The sequence below is a fragment of the Lytechinus variegatus genome, chromosome 15 (assembly GCF_018143015.1).
Source record: "Lytechinus variegatus isolate NC3 chromosome 15, Lvar_3.0, whole genome shotgun sequence".
NCBI classification, from domain to species: Eukaryota; Metazoa; Echinodermata; class Echinoidea; order Temnopleuroida; family Toxopneustidae; genus Lytechinus; species Lytechinus variegatus.
In genome coordinates, this window is record NC_054754.1 from 24,792,439 (window position 1) to 24,808,970 (window position 16,532).

General features: G+C 40.6%; 1 protein-coding gene across 2 annotated transcripts in view; it reads right to left on the reverse strand.

Annotated features, from left to right (window-relative positions):
* LOC121429293 (EVI5-like protein) overlaps positions 1-16,532 on the reverse strand; it is a 103,716-nt gene that overhangs the window by 18,328 nt on the left and 68,856 nt on the right. For both annotated transcript variants that reach the window (XM_041626294.1, XM_041626293.1), the window contains exons 15-16: positions 16,132-16,290; positions 13,437-13,583 (exon numbers count right to left, since the gene is read on the reverse strand). In XM_041626294.1, coding sequence (XP_041482228.1) covers positions 13,437-13,583; positions 16,132-16,290 — 306 coding nt within the window. The remainder of the gene's footprint in view (positions 1-13,436; positions 13,584-16,131; positions 16,291-16,532) is intronic.

Consider the following 16,532-nt stretch of genomic DNA (forward strand, 5'->3'; position numbering starts at 1 on the left):
GCGCTTTTCCCAGAATGGCCCAAAGCACGTTACAGCATATTATTACCCCGGTCATTGGATTCATTTCAATCAAGCACGAAAAGTGCACAATTTCCACTCCCTGGGGAGCATTCATCGCAGCCACATTATGGCGCTGGCAAAATCAAACATACAATATCTTTCGCATCCTAGCGGGTACCCATTTAGCACCTGGGTTGAGAGTGGCAAAGTGTGGATTAACGCCTTGCCAAAGGACGCTAGACCATGGTAAGATTCGAACACACGACCCTCTGTTTACAAGGCGAGAGTCAGAACCACTACACCACGGCTCTTCCACTATCAGTGGATATCAGTTTAAGATGCTCTTCTAATTTCTTTTGTTTTACAGACTGTATAGGTTGACTGTGTGCCGATTGGAAGTCGGCACGAAAATCAAAATAAGATGGAATTAAAGGATTATTCTAGTATACAAAGGAGCATTTTGATTTTGGACACGTAGATTCTACATGTAAATATTCCCAAGATTTATAGAAATTATCAGGAACACGTATCATATAACATAGACCTGTAAAAAATGATTTATGATACAATATTTCATTTTATTTGGCAATAAAATCAAATTATGAAAACAAATAATCTCCAACATTGCCAAATTTCACACTGATTAAGTGTATACTGTATGCTATTCTAAAACTTACTTTTCTCTCTAAAAAAAGAGAAAGAAATGGATTAAAAACAATTAAAACCTCTCATATTGTAGGAATTCTTAATCATTTATTCATCACCAGAACAATTCTCTTTTCTTCCTCGCCCCATTGATTTCTTTAACCATTGTTCTGCATCATAAGATCAATCATACAATTGATATCAATTATATGTCTACGGTAAAGCAAAATTGATTTCAGATTAATGGCATCTTTTCATGTTACAAAAATGAAGGTAATTTTATAAAATTTTGATAAAAATTGACAAATACTCAATATTTCCACATGATGATAGTGATGTTGTTCAAAACTGTTTGAAAATTCATAAGTAAATATCTTTGAAATGAATAATGGAAACAAGTATACTGCACAACAGGCACTGCTCAGTAAATCACATTCCATGTAATAATAAATCATAGAAATAGACAACTAACTGCAACGTAAAATTAAAAAAAAAAAAGATAAAATTGAACAGGCAAAAAAGAGCATTTATCGAAAAATCAACAGATATTTTTAGCAACAATACTTGAAAATGCTCATTCATTTTTTATCTTTGAATATCAAGCTTCAAATGAATAAATATGAACATGTTTTGCAACTTTTGTTAACATCCAAATTAGTTTTCTCCTTTAAGTGTCCCCATGATAATTCATCTTGATTTAAAGTGACTTTTATTTCCAATAAAGTAATTATATCCATGGACGTTGACACCTGCACATATCGCAATTACACCAACTTCAAAGTATGAATCATATTTACAATAGCGTGATAATGGCATCAAGAAGATAAAGACTGATATGCTTAATGACATTGCAAACAGCGGCTGTTGGGACTTGAAAGTAAAAAGGAACACAAAAACAGGTACATGGGCTACATTATCGTGTCGGCAATTGACGTCGAGTACAGACGTGACTGTCGGTTTTATTTCATCTTTGGAAAGTATCCAATTTAGAAGTCACCAGATGAAATCAAGATGAAACTGCACTGCAAAAACTCTGGTGTTGATTTAACACCATCCCGGAATCTATGTATGTCCAAACCAGAGAAGTGTTAAACAATACCAATTTTGTTTTGGTCTAACACCAGATAGGTGTTTAACACCAATTAGTTTTAAAACAGCATTGGTTTGATTCCAAACTGGTATTGTTTCAATACTTCTCTGGTGTGGACATACAGTGTATATAGATTCTGGGCTGGTGTTAAATCAACACCGGAGTTTTTGCATAGATGAATAGTGTGTGAAGTATCAATCTTAGGCCCTGTGACACAAACACCAGCGATTGATCATATTTCAATTTCTATGATTGGCTAAACATAATGACCAATGAAATCATGCACAAATATCAGCCCTACAATCAAATGCTATAGAGTAAAAGGGCCCAGAAATCTTGTGAAAAACTGTATTGCAAAAGGAGGATTTATGACAAATAAAATGAAAGACAAGCAAATTATCTTCATATATACATGCATTTAGGAATAATCTCAATCATGTAAGAAATTCGTCATTCCAGATTCTGATCACGTCCAACCAGTCAGGAACTGGTTTTCAAATAGTCTGATGTCAGAAATTTATATAAGGTTAGAATTTACCGGTTGATATTATAAAAAAAAGCTAAAATTAAAAAAAAAAATTGTACACTCTGTCAGATGTATCTGTGACCTGCCACCTGAACACCAACAATAAGTCTCCCAAAATTCTATGAGGGGAGCTTCAGATTTTATTAAGCTTGTAAAAGGACACCAAAGCTTTAAAATGATGGTCATCATTGATTGACACTAAGAAACACAAGCTTTTGATTGATTGAAGAGAAAATTCAGTGAGATTCAAAGAATAAGGAGAAGTCAAGGTTTGAAGTTAGAGGCTCAGCCAGTAAATTGCCAATTCGTCCACTCACCACATGGTCTACCTTCATTTAGTCTAATGTCATTCCGACTAACAACCAGTTGGTCTAATTAGACCAAATGGTATACATGTATGGACTAAATGGCTATTGGACCAACTGGTTATTAGACAGAATGGCATTAGACTAAATGAAAGTAGACCATGTGGTGAGTAGACAAACTGATGATAGACCAAATGGTATTAGACAAATTGGAAATAAACCATTCAGCCAAACATGGGATGTGCACACTATACAATCTCAGTGAAACTTAAAAAAAGTTGGGGTCAAAGAAACTCTTTATCTTGTCTTTATTTACAACTTTCAATTATAGGATTTTGTTGGGGTAGCAATTATAAAAGGAATCTCCTCTATCGGCTACCCCTTATTATGTTTATACCTTGTGTTTTGTCATTATATTTCTATATTTATCTCACTTTATATAATACTTGTATAATTTTGCAATGTGTTTTTATGATGTGTTGAAAAAATTTGAATTGAATTGATTTTTTTCAACTTTAAAACTTCTAATTTTGCCAGTTTGAAGAAGAAAAATTATTCTTTAATAGATTTATATTATGAGCAAAATTTTATTATCTGTAAGTTTTGAAGATCAAATTTTGATTTTAGTTATTACAGAGAAGCTAGAGTGTTTGAATATACTGTGGGTACACATTCTCAAACAATGACCAATTGCCAATTACAAAGCCATAGCTGCTTGTAACTTCATACACAGGCACAATCAATACTGTAAAATATGAAAATACTTACCTGATTTTCTTATTTACGAGATAACTCATACATCTACTTGATTTGCTAGTTCAGCCCTCTGGACTGCCATACCCGAATAGAACTCCCAAGGATTTAAAAAGCGCGAGCGCGCCCTCTCCCGTTCAGGCTTACTACCCATGATCACCGCGCAATTAGCGTCCATCTTCCTCACCTTTCGCAAGCCCATACGTTGAAACATGTTGCTACGCAAGGCGGAGGGTCGGTGGGAGGGTATCAAGTAGATGTATGAGTTATCTCGTAAATAAGAAAATCAGGTAAGTATTTTCATAATTTACTTCAATAACTCCATACATCTACTTGATTTGCTAGACCAGCACGGACTCAAACCGTAGGGAGGCATGTTTTCAATTGTAAGCCTAAGAAAATTTAAAAGAAAAAACAAAAACAACGAAATTTAGGGAGAGGGGGAAAAAACCGCAGCTGCTTTAAGCGCCGAAGCAGCAAATCTCGCCTCGCTGGACGGAATGTCCTTCAAGTAGAAAGAAGTGAAGGAGTTAGTTGAGCGCCAAAAGGCGGCCCTCAAAAATGTCCTCGAGAGGAATGCCCTGTATACTCAGGAATACTAAGTATCATGGGCCCTCGGCCTAGTGTCAGGAGAACAACATCACCTGCTGACTAGAGCGTAAGAATCGAAATTTGTTGAAAATTTCAACAAGAATCGTGATCGGAAAACTGAAGCTTTTAAGGCTCAGTAAGTGATCAATCGACCAATCTGAGAAGGCGAGATATCTCAGAACCCCTACCGAAATTTAAGCGTGCCGCTTGCTAGTAACTAGCATGCGACTAGCAGGGCACTCGCTTAATAAGCGAGTGCATGCTAGCGAACAGTCCCTGCTCGCTAAAAGATCGCTTAACTATTACTCTGCACGCATATCACACGCTTATTAAGCTAACCGCATGCTAGTTACTAGCATGCCGCAAGCTTGCGCAAGCTAGTCGCACGCTTCCCGCAAGCTTGGAAATTTCTGTAGGGGAAGCCTCCGCGTGGGAGAAAGCGCCCAGAATTCGATATCTGTCTCAAATGCGTGAGGGCAGAAATCTGCAGAATTCTGATAGAGAGCTGTGGTAAAAAGTTACTAGCGGTCCGAAGGGGACCAGGAACGACGGAGAGTAGGGATTTAGGAAGAAAACCACTCGTAAGGCAGACAAGGGTCGAGAAAGCGACTGAGTGCCATCCTGTTAATAAGGAATGCCGCGGACATGTTGCCTATGTAGAATAGAGCAGTCTGGTCAAAACAGCTCAACCGGGCGTGTCAGGGATACAGCGCGGTACACATCACGACAAAAGTGTGTTAGACCGAGTGATCGAGAGAGAACTCAGGATCCCCTTTCTCCCATACTGATTGAAGCACCCATCTGAGGGTGCAGTGCCCGCGGTGGAAGAGGTGGCTTGGCTCAAGCCACCATCGCCGAGAGAGCCCGTGAGGCTAGGCTGCGATGGCTGTCCGCTGGGCGGGGGAATCCCTAGCAGCAGCAAGTGTACGCCAGAGGGAGCTGGCGAAAAAAAATCTGTCACGATATTACGTGTAAACGACCATCAAGAGATGCTCTAAACGAACAGACATCGCCAGATATGATACCTCAACCGTTACATTCCCAACAGAATCGAATGAGGTAGCAACGGCCCTGTCCTATCAAGTTAGGGACGGAAACTGGCTAAGAGTGTCGAAGTCCTCGCTTGAAGAAACAAGCGAAGGAGACTTGAGGAAGTAATCACAAAATTTCCATCAGTCTGCGGTGAGAACCAGTTGTTTATGAAAACAGTCACAAGGCCTGTTTCTCAGGTGATCGTAAGAGCGAGCACCGCCGGCGCCGGTTGCGGCAGCGTGGAACAGTCCGATATCGGTAAGATAAGGAGCTCCAAAAAGCTGCGGGGGGCGGCAAAAATGACGCCCTAAGCAGCGGGGGATGAGAATCTAAATTTCTAAAAGAAGAACTCCAGTGAAGTAAATCACTTACATGGAGAGGCTCATCCACAGTCGGCCCGAGAGAAGGCGGGTCGTAGTGATCGTGGTTAGGAAGGCATAAGCATACATCCATCCACTGTTACATCATCCTCGGTCGTGCGGTGACCCTGGCCACATGCCTTGCATGGAAGGAGGATGAAAGCAGCATGCGGGGCGACTCGAGTGTGCCGTGAAAAAATTTCTAAGAAAGAAGCCGATTCGACTAACGGGCACGGTAAAGACATCCACCGTAGACCACTCCGCACAAGGAGGGAGCGGCGGAGACGCCCGCAAGATTGACCCACATAGAGGGCAGTCTATAAGATAGACAGTTAGAGCTCGACCGATGGTCTGGCGGTGTACAGTTTGGTGTGAACTCGCCGACCCGGTACGGTGGGTGTGCCCAGAAAGTAGGCATAGAATGCCGACAGAGAATCCTGGGGCTTTAAACAAGTTTGAACGCGCGTACATAGCCAACAATCTCATGAGATGTACGGCGGTTACTTTCCTCCGAGATGATGTTTACCCAACCGGGAAAGACTCGGGGAACAGCTGTGAATGTCAACAGGAGGGATATCTAGCATATGAAAAGCTGATTCCTTCCACGTATTCGGTGCGGGTGCTGCCGGCGGTGTCCGGGGGGACGACCGGTGATGGCAGCTCGGGCAGGGTTCGTACGAGCCGCCCGAATACGAGACAAATAGGTTAACATAACCATAATGCACCGGGTGGTGAAGGCATAGCGATTATTAAGCACAGGAGAACTTTTAATCGCCGTGACATTCAGATCCGATATACATACTCATAAGCTCGGAGAGCTATGAGATAGTGAGACATACCGCTGAGCGGTGATGGTGCTCATATCAGAGTCGCCCTCTCTTCAGCGGCGATCGCTGGAGAACGGGTGTCTGTACTAGCCCTGACTCTGGCGTTGCAAGGGTAGGAGCTAAGTAAGACAGGGCACCCTTACTTTCGAATAGAAAGTGAGGTTCAGGCCAGAAAAGCGACGGTCCCGTCGCCTGGGCGGACGGTCCGCGGACGTGATAGGTTGTCCTCTCAAAGCAGCCAAACATTCTCACGAGAGAAGTGCGGCATGCGGTATGTAAGAGATTCATACCTCCAATCTACGGGCCCGCTTAGGGGGAAGAATGGAGAGAGTTACCGCTGAAGGAGTCATCGCCGTATGTGAGCTTGACGTAGAGGGCGAATTCGGGAGTACCTGCATAATAATCGCCCCCCCCCCCTGCCTCTGCCTTCTCGCTAGCCTCGAGAGGCTTGAAAATTTCGAGACGGCGGCGCCGGAGCCTGGCGCTTCCGGGCAGCAGCAGAGCGGGGGTGGGTTTACACCCACGGAGCTGGCGGCTTCCTCGTCGTAGGAGCCGCCTCGTCTAGAGCGACCCCGTCACTCTCCGAGACCCCCAATTCGGCCGATTGAGCTCGGAGCGCCTGAAGAGGCGGGGCGAGAAAATATGGACTCCCTTGCTTCATCAATACCCCCGCTCGGAGGGTAGATGTGAGGTAGATACTTGTCAAGCAGCGCCTGAGCGCTTACTGAAAAGTCGACCGCGGGATAGGGGTTGTCCTCGTAAAGGGAGTCTCGCTCTATGGACTGAACCGGGGGTTGTCCAGTAAGCGCCGGGGTGGCCCCGCGTGTCGGCTGGGACACGTGCTCTGAGATCGACGAAAATGCTGGAAAGCACACGCGATCTTGGGGCACCCGATTAGTCGGTGCACTGGCTGGCGATTTAACAGAATCGCTCGAGGATTTCCCGGGTGTCTGGTGGTTATTGCCCACTTGTCTCGCTTGATGCTCAGGGGCATCAGCGGGGTGAGTAGACGTCGAGGGTGGGGTGAACCCGCACTACTCGAAAGCAGAATGTAGCAGCATGAATAGCTGTAACATCTGACCACCGACACAAGGGTCTGAAGGAGGGACGCCCATGGCAACAGGGCTGGCCGACCTCACCTTCGACCTCTTCTTCTTCGCGGCCTCCGCCGGTGTGGCCGGGGCAGAAGAAGGCACAAGAGGCACGGGTGATTTCTTACGATTTGCCGCCCCTGGCAGGGCGGCCGTCAACAACGAAACTTCACCCGAATCTGACGGGGTCAGATTGTGGTCACAGTCTGATGTGTGACGCCTCTCGCGGTAGCAGAATGTAGCAGCATGAATAGCTGTAACATCTGACCACCGACACAAGGGTCTGAAGGAGGAACGCCCATGGCAGCAGGGCTGGCCAACCTCTCCTTCGACCTCTTCTTCTTCTTCTCTTTCTGCGGGCTCCGCCGGCGTGGCCGGGGCAGAAGAAGGCATGAGAGGCACGGGTGATTTCTTACGATTTGCCGCCCCTGGCAGGGCGGCCGCCGACAATGAAACTTCACCCGAATCTGACGGGGTCAGATTATGGTCACAGCCCGATGTGTGACGCCTCTCGCGGTAGCAGAATATAGCAGCATAACATGTATGACTGTAACATCTGGCCACCGATAAGAGGGTCTGAAGGAGGAATGCCCATGGCAACAGGGCTGGCCGACCTCTCCTTCGACCTCTTCTTCTTCTTCTTATTTTGCGGGCTCCGCCGGCGTGGCCGGAGCAGAAGAAGGCACAAGAGGCACGGGTGATCTCTTACGATTTGCCGCCCCTGGCAGGGCGGCCGCCAACAACGAAACTTCACCCGAATCTGACGGGGTCAGATTGTGGTCACGATCAGATTGTGGTTACAGTCTGTGTGACGCCTCTCGCGGTCAGGGGCTGGGCGATCTCTCCCGATGCTGTCAACGGAGGACGACTTATACGGCAGAGATCCTGACCTGTGCCGGGGGGAGAGAACCGCACTCTCCCTCCGGACTTCTGGTGACCCGGTAGCCGGTGGGTCGCATAGCCCTATGGGTGCTGCGGCGGCAGGACCTAGTTTAGGCTTGGAAGCCTTGGCTACCACTTTTTCCTTTGTCCGAGACCGTGGCACCACAGTCTCGGCCTTCCTTCTCTTAGCATCCGACCGCAAATTCGGAATGCTGATCGACGCACCCTCATACTCACCGCCGCTGGGCGCTCACCGCGGCGTCCCTCCTGCTCGCCTGGAGGCGGCCGACTTCTGTAACTTGCAATCGGGACGGTCCCCGTGGAGGGCACCAGGTCCTCTGGGGCTGTGTTAGTCCCATTCAAAGATACCTCTCTCTACCCTGAAAAAGGAAAAACAAGAATTTTTCTTTTTCTTTTTTTTTACAAAGATCTCGCTTAGATTAAAAGTGGAGACCGGAGTGGTCTTTCCCTCCTCCTAAAAGGAGTTTGTTTGAGCAAACAGAACAAAACAAGAGGGGAGGGGTAGGGAGGAAGAAGAACCTAAGAATAGTTTAGGTATCTGCCTGTAAGAAAATAAAAAGGAGGTCGGAGGCTTTGAAAAAAGAAACTCCTACAAGGTTCCCCTACTATATTCTCTTTTTTGTGCCCGAAGGAAAAATTCGAAACAAAAATTCAAAAATGAATGCAAGTTCAGAAGAGAACGAAGTTTCCACCTGCGAAGAAACACAAAAACAAGCATTTCAGAGCAGGAAGAAAAGGGATTGAGAGACAAATAATTCCAGATCAGAGACATTTTACGATAATTTCCAAGAGGAAAAAAAAAAGTAACCTCCTGTGGAAAGGTAAAGAAATTCAGAACAGGAGGAAGGAGGAACGTCTCTAGTAACGATTCCAAGAGGAAGAACGACACAGTAAATCCTCAAAGGGAATCGTAGAGCCCGCCTGTCGAAATAAAAAAATATATAAGACTAGGAGGGAAGAGGGAATTGAACGAAGAAAACAATTCCGGGACAGGTCAAAAAAAATTTCTAACAGGAAGGAGACCCCACCTGTAAAGAACAAAAATTTTTTTTTTTTTTTTTTTTAGGGGGGATTGAATAACCAAACAATCATCAGGTATAATTGCGTAAGCCGAATTAAACAATCCCCGAAGCGTCTGTGAATAAATTATTAATCAAGAATTTTATTCAGAACAGAAAGGAAAAGGAATTAAGCTTTAGGATGCACCTGTGAATAAAATATCAATCAAGAAATTTATTCAGAACAGAAGGAAAAGGAATTGAGCTTTAAGATCCGCCTGTGAATAAAATATCAATCAAGAAATTTATTCAGAACAGAAGGAAAAAGGAATTGAGCTTTAAGATCCGCCTGTGAATAAAATATCAATTAAGAAATTTATTCAGAACAGAAAGGAAAGAGAATTGAAGAATTAATCAATGAATAATCAATCGAAAATCTTAATAAATCAATTCCAGAAAGCAAGGAAGGAACAGAGTTGAAGATCCCAACCTGCAAAAAGAAATAACAATAACACCCTCGACAACAAAGTGTAGAGGCTGTCTAGAATTTAATTCAAAAACGGCACCAAAAGCCACCACGCTTTGAACGTGAAGAACAATAACCATGACAGGTGGTGAAGGCTTGCTGCCACGTAGGCAGGCCAAGCCCGGTGCCTCGCGAACGCGCTAGCGATGCGGCGCGAACTCAAACGTTAGAAAAACAATTTAAGTGTCACCAAAAACACGTCTAAAAAGTCACGCCAAGTGTAAATTCTGAACACAATCTTACACACAAATGGAAAGATTGAAATTAAAAGGGAGAATGCACCACAGATAAGCGAAAATAATATACCAAAGCTCAAAAAGATTTGAGCTCTTAGGAGACTTATCTGAGCACGTCTTGACAGGTGGCTTGCCGAAAGCAAAAGAGGAAGATGGACGCTAATTGCGCGGTGATCATGGGTAGTAAGCCTGAACGGGAGAGGGCGCGCTCGCGCTTTTTAAATCCTTGGGAGTTCTATTCGGGTATGGCAGTCCAGAGGGCTGAACTAGCAAATCAAGTAGATGTATGGAGTTATTGAAGTAAATATATATTTTTTAATAGTTTTAGCGTAACAACTTTTTTTATTATGATTTTGTGTATCTACTCAGGGATATAATATTCAGAAAATCCTTTCCCATTCCTTTTCTATTTCTCTTTGGGTTTATACTCTGTTAATAGTTTCCTGAATAATCTTATTAGTAATCTGTGTACTGGTCATCTGTTGGTGTGGTGATCTGTTATGCATATTCATACATGTAATTACGATTCACCGCATGAGCCATAAAGCTTCATTCTGAGCAGCGTCGTCTTATGATTCAGGCCCAATTAATACACTATAAAATCACTACTAAAGACATTCGTAATAACGATTAAGTAGCAAAGTACTTTTCTTAATAAAAAAAAATCAATTTCATGCACATTAGAGAATAAACACACCTTTATGTGTTCAAGTGAATGTGTAATTTCATGAAAACTAAGAGAACATCGAGTTGATCACTTCACTAGACAAAGTCACAGGAGATGAAGCTAGGGTACAGAATTATACTAAGTTCTCCAACAGAGGGCAGCATATGCATTTAACAACAAGTACAAAGGAATAAAAATATACAAAGATATAACATAGAGTGAATCTGATTCTTTTCACTTCAATTTCTACGGGGTAAAAAAAAAACAACTGAGGCCCATTATGACATCCTTTCCAAAAGTTGGTTATCTTAGGGAAAAATATTTTCAAATGTTATCGAAGAAGAATTTCAAAATACCTTGCATGATCAGGAATACACATATAAGTACTCAATACATGAAGTGGAAATGTCTGACTTAATGTCTAAAATGAAATCATTGTCTGAGTCATGACACAAGAGGGGGTAGTTCTAGTTCACGATACCGAATTGAATTGAGTACATCTTTTCACAACATGCCATTCTTCACGTGTTGTGTAGTTCATTCTCTGGGTCATGGCATGGTCTTGGAAGTTCTTGTTCTTTCATTGAAATTATCATTGCCTTCTGAACCCTATAAATGCTCAAAATGTATGCAGTTTTTATTAAAATCAACAAGAAACCTAGAACACTATGTAGTAGAGCAAACAAAATAAATATGTCATTGGCAAAAGTTTATCAGACAGAAGGAAAGTGTCAACACTAAAATATACACAACAAATTATGAAAATGATGGCACATATTTAAACAAGTTAATAAAATATAGTTAAAGACATTGAAAGAACTCTAGTTCTATTAATAATAGACAAAAAATTCAAAAATATATAAGCCATCACGTAATATATATCACTTCCTTGTCAGCATTCCTCACATAGGTGGTAAAGACCTTAAAGGTATTGTTTAACTTTGTGAGGAGCCGATTTAAAAAATTCTCAAACCAAGATGAAACATGTGTACAAGTGCATGTATTAGAACTAATAAACCCTGAAAACAACCATTATTGAGAATGAAAAGCTAAAACTACAAGGCAAACCCCAATTTTGTAAATAGGCATCTTATAGACACCTAAATAGTACACATAAGCGTATGGGATGAAATTAAGATGGTGTTTCCGGTCACTTTATATTTCAATTTTTGAAGCACTAAATAATTATTTTCGAACGCAATTTTTTCTGGGCTTCATTTTTGTAACATATCCTAGACACAGGTGACAAACTGACCTTCTAGCTCAGATTTTTTAAAAGTCAAACCAATGTTAACCAATCACTTTAATATGGCCAGACTTCTGTTCATGGCCTGAATAAAGAGTTGCACACGTACCAACCAAAATGTGCATGCGCTTGGTAAATGCAGACGCGCAGGGCTTACTGGCTAAATGCGCATTGCCATTAATTGATATTCTCCCCATTCATTTAACATGGGTTTTACCCTTCAAAAATCGAAAGTTATATTGTACATACTGTATGTACAATATACATGTAACTTTTTGAATGGAGGTCACGTGGAACCAATCTAGCCAATCACAGCTCATATTTTACTATAAAAAAATATATACTGCACTTGAATAGCACATATCATGTTCTCATCTTGCATCTAAAGTTGTATCCAAAGAACTCTGACTGGATATTAAAGCACACAAACATTTTCTAGGAAATAATTCCTGCCAGGTACCCATATACCTCACCTGGTTCGAGTGCAGAAAAATGTGGATAAAATTGCTGAGGGAAATAATGCCATGGCTAGGATTCTGAAGCAAGAATCAGAACCATTAAAGGAGATTTGTGACATCACTGTATTCATTAATAGTAATATCGCTTAATACAATAGTTTGAAGGATACTATTACCCCGGCTTTAGCATGGATACCTTGATCAGGTGCTCCAGCATGCAAAGGAATTTCTTCCTACCCATCTACTACACCTGGGTGGAGAGTGGCAAATGTAGATTAATTTCCTCATCTGAACTTTAGGTTCTCTTGAATCTCTACCATCATCGTCCAAAATGCTGAAAAACACTTTACCCAAGATGCACCATAACTCCTATCTTTACTAAGGGATACTACATGCACTGCAAAAAAATGTTATTTTTATCTAACTGAGAATAAGGCCCATATCTACATTTGCAACCCACTAATAAGGTGTCGTGTTATGAATGGATACTCGATAGAAAATAATTCATTGAATGCTTGAGCACCTAATCAGGGTAGCCATGCTAAAGTTGGTCATTAGTATATAGTGCTTAGAAAATTGGATTAAGCATATATATAAATGTTTATAATCATTATCAAGTGTTATCTCCTTCATAAATCGAATCTTATATAGTGATTAGTCAAAACAGCATCATGTGACTTAACATATTCTAGCTATGCCATTGAAACGAAACGCCCACTAAAGAAAATTTGCCATTCTGTGATGTCAATGATGGAATGAATAGTGCACTATTCCATCATTAATGTCAATACAATGCAATCTCGCAGAGCACCGGTCAGTGAGGTGTATCTACCGGGCAAGTACCATAAAGGGACGGCGGCGCAGGAACTAATCCGTGTTATGCTGTACACGTGGTTTCAGGAAAAGTAGGTCAGTCAGCACAGCTCAACTATCTATATATCGATTCAGAAACTACAAGTACAAGAATTAGATTAACAAGATCTTTTGTTCTAACTTATCAAATGTAGGATATAAAACAAATATGTCAGGCCTTTATTTCAAAAGTATAGTGGGAATTATTCATCCTCGGTTGCACTAGCAAAATAACAATCTTTTCCTTGGGTCTTCGCCCCAACGTCATATGAATAATTCCCGCAATACTTCCTCAAACCTGGTATATCTGTATACTATTCTTGACTCTTACCCTTGCTTCTAGTTTGCATAGTTCTTTCTGAGCCTCGTAAAATTGCCTCTGAAGTTCTTGTTCTCTCTTCTCACAAGCCTCAAGATCTTGTTTGACTTCTATCCTCTCTTCCTCTATCCTCCTCATCTGGTTACTCGTCATTTGGTTCTAAAAATTAAGAAAAAAACAAAATAAAAAAAGAATATTCTGAATAATATTCATCTGATTTGTAATTTCATAAGAGTTGGCTCATTTTCACAATCAATAATAATAACAGGAATTAAAATAGCGCCATCTACATGTATTTAGATATAATCTATTCCAAGGGGCATTGTTATTATTACCACGGCTTTAGCTCGAGCTGCCTTTCAGCGCTCAGTGCATTCAAGGAATTAATCATGCCGGGTACGCATTCACCTCGCCTAAGTCAAGTGCAGCACAGCGTGGATAAATTTCTTGCTGAAGGAATTCACACCATGGCTAGGATCTGAACCCATGACCCTCTGTTTGAAAGGCGAGAGTCAGAACCACTAGACCACGACGCGCCCAATCAAGAAAGTTATTGTGTACCTTAGTGACACCATCTCCAAGTGGTGGCTCATTTGAAATGCATCAAGGATGACAGCATGGACATGTATATGATACCATTCTATCGCGATCAGTGTCATACTGCCATCTATGACAAAGTCTGAAGAAGCCACTAGTTAAAGGTGAAAGTACTCACGTATGAAGTACAGTTTTATTCTTGATTTGAAAAAAAATCAAAAAAATTATTTCAGGATGATCTGACTATAAAATAGAAATAAATGACTATCGTTTTGAAAGGATATAAAACATATGATACCACATCAAAAAAATAAACTGTGGACTGATATTCTTCAGATCCCTTTCTTGAGAGTAAAATGGTGTAAAGAGAAATATTACAACCACAATTTAATGCAAGGAAACTTTGCCACTATAATGCCAATTAATATGCCAACACAAAAACATGTTAAATATAGTCTGCTTCTCAACAAATGCCAAATTCAATTAAAAAGAACAATCAAAAGTTTTCTCACAAAATTTCAGCAGAAAAGGTTTTTTCATATATATATACAACGTTGGGAAGTTCATAAAATCCCAAGTAATTCAAATAATTGGATACTTTAGTTATATTATTTCAGTAGACAGTGAAAAGGCATTGTAGTACTATAAAGCTGTGTTAGATTGCGCTAAAGCTGTTCCATTATGGAAAGCATTGAACAGATGTAGAACACATACAGTTAAAAAAATGTCAACGTCTCATAGAAATTATGCCAAGGTTAATTACAAAATGAAACATAGAAGTGGGACTAAAAATGACTGACATTTAATTCACCTGCTGACAAAGTTAAAGATTCAAATTATCACTTGATTTGATGTGAAATAAACAATGGCTTTATTTAAGAAGAAATGATGTTTGCAATTCAATAGTTTGTCTAATATTTCCTGACCACATTCAATTTATACAAATTTCAGAATTTCATAAAATTATGCCATTTGAAGTTAATTGCAAAATGAATTATAGAAGGGATGCTATAATTGACTGACGTTCAATTTACCAGCTGATCAAATTAAAGATTTTGAATCAGACTGATGCCAACCATCAACAAGATTAAAATCATGATTTAACAAGACATGAAATGAACAATAGCATTGCTTGGGAAGAAAAGAGCTTTGAATGACATTTAATTTACCAGCTGATCAAGTCAAAGATTTTGAATCAGACTGATGCAATCCATCAACAAGATTAAAATCATGATTTGACTTGAGAGGAAAAGAGCTTTGCATTTCTACAGAGTTTGACCAAAGTTTCCTGAAAATATCGAACTTTAAAAAGGATATTAAGATAAAGTAACTAAAATATCTATAGAAAGTATTTCTTAATGAATGACTCAATATAGATACATGTACTTGTATAACTGAATGAAGGAAAAATCATAATAAAATGGATTACTTTTATTAGTAAGGACTAGACATGAGATAGCCATGCAGTTTGAACATGAATGGGAAATGAATGAAAAAAATCCTGGCCCTCATTTCATACCAATGATTCAAATACATCCAGTATTTTCTACCAGTTCACTTCTTTCCTAATGAACCTAAAACCATGGATACATCTTTGTCAAGTAATGCAGGTCTAACATTCTTCTTGTTCAGAACAATTTGTAATCAAAATGCCACTTGCATGTGAAATAAGTTGTTGCTTGGCTGTTCAAACCTTGTATCTCATTTTTCTTCTTTAAGGGCTGCTCAGAAAGACTTTTGAAGTAGCATTCTTTTCTTTGCCTAGAAAGAGTTCTCAACAGGAATTAGGATACAGTTTTCAAAATTTTCACGCATTTCATTTATTTTCCACAAGGCAATCAAAATACTAAGCACACCTCATTCTGAAAGAGTACAAATGATTACAAAAGTAAATACAGTCTTGAGCATTACATCTAAAGTGGATGGACCTAAAGTAAAGCAAGAGCTTATTGTGAATAGGCCCAAATAATATGAGGTTACCTTTATTGCCATAATTTAAAAACACAGTTTTTCTGAGCTGTCCTCATTTTTTTCTTGTTGAAATTTTGAACTACAGGGATTTAACACCTCAGCATTGTTGTGCTTATTAGTAAAAAAATCATAAATTTTTGTTGAATAGAAGAATTTATGGCAAAGCTACGCCCCCAAATGGTTGATAATATTTAAGTACTTGTGTTTGCAGTTCCATGACCCTTTGTTGCGTCTCCTTAAGGTCAGCTGCTGTGTCCGCTTCTCGTAACCTCACTGACATGAGCTCCTCCGTGATCTGTTGGATTGTGGGTCTTGAGTTTGACCCTTTCTGCTTCCCGGTCACCTTCTCCAGGTGTCTCTGAACGTGTTTAAAATATGAATGGACAGATGGAAAGATAGAAACACAGATGGATTGATAGATGGATAGATGGATGGATAGATGGATGGATAGATAGATGGATGGATTGATAAAGACAGATGGATAGAAAAGATATACATGTAGATGGATGGGCAGATGGATGGACAGAAAGATGGATGGATAGATAGACAGATAGATGGTGAGATGGATGGATGGGGGATGAATGAATGGAAAGATGGATG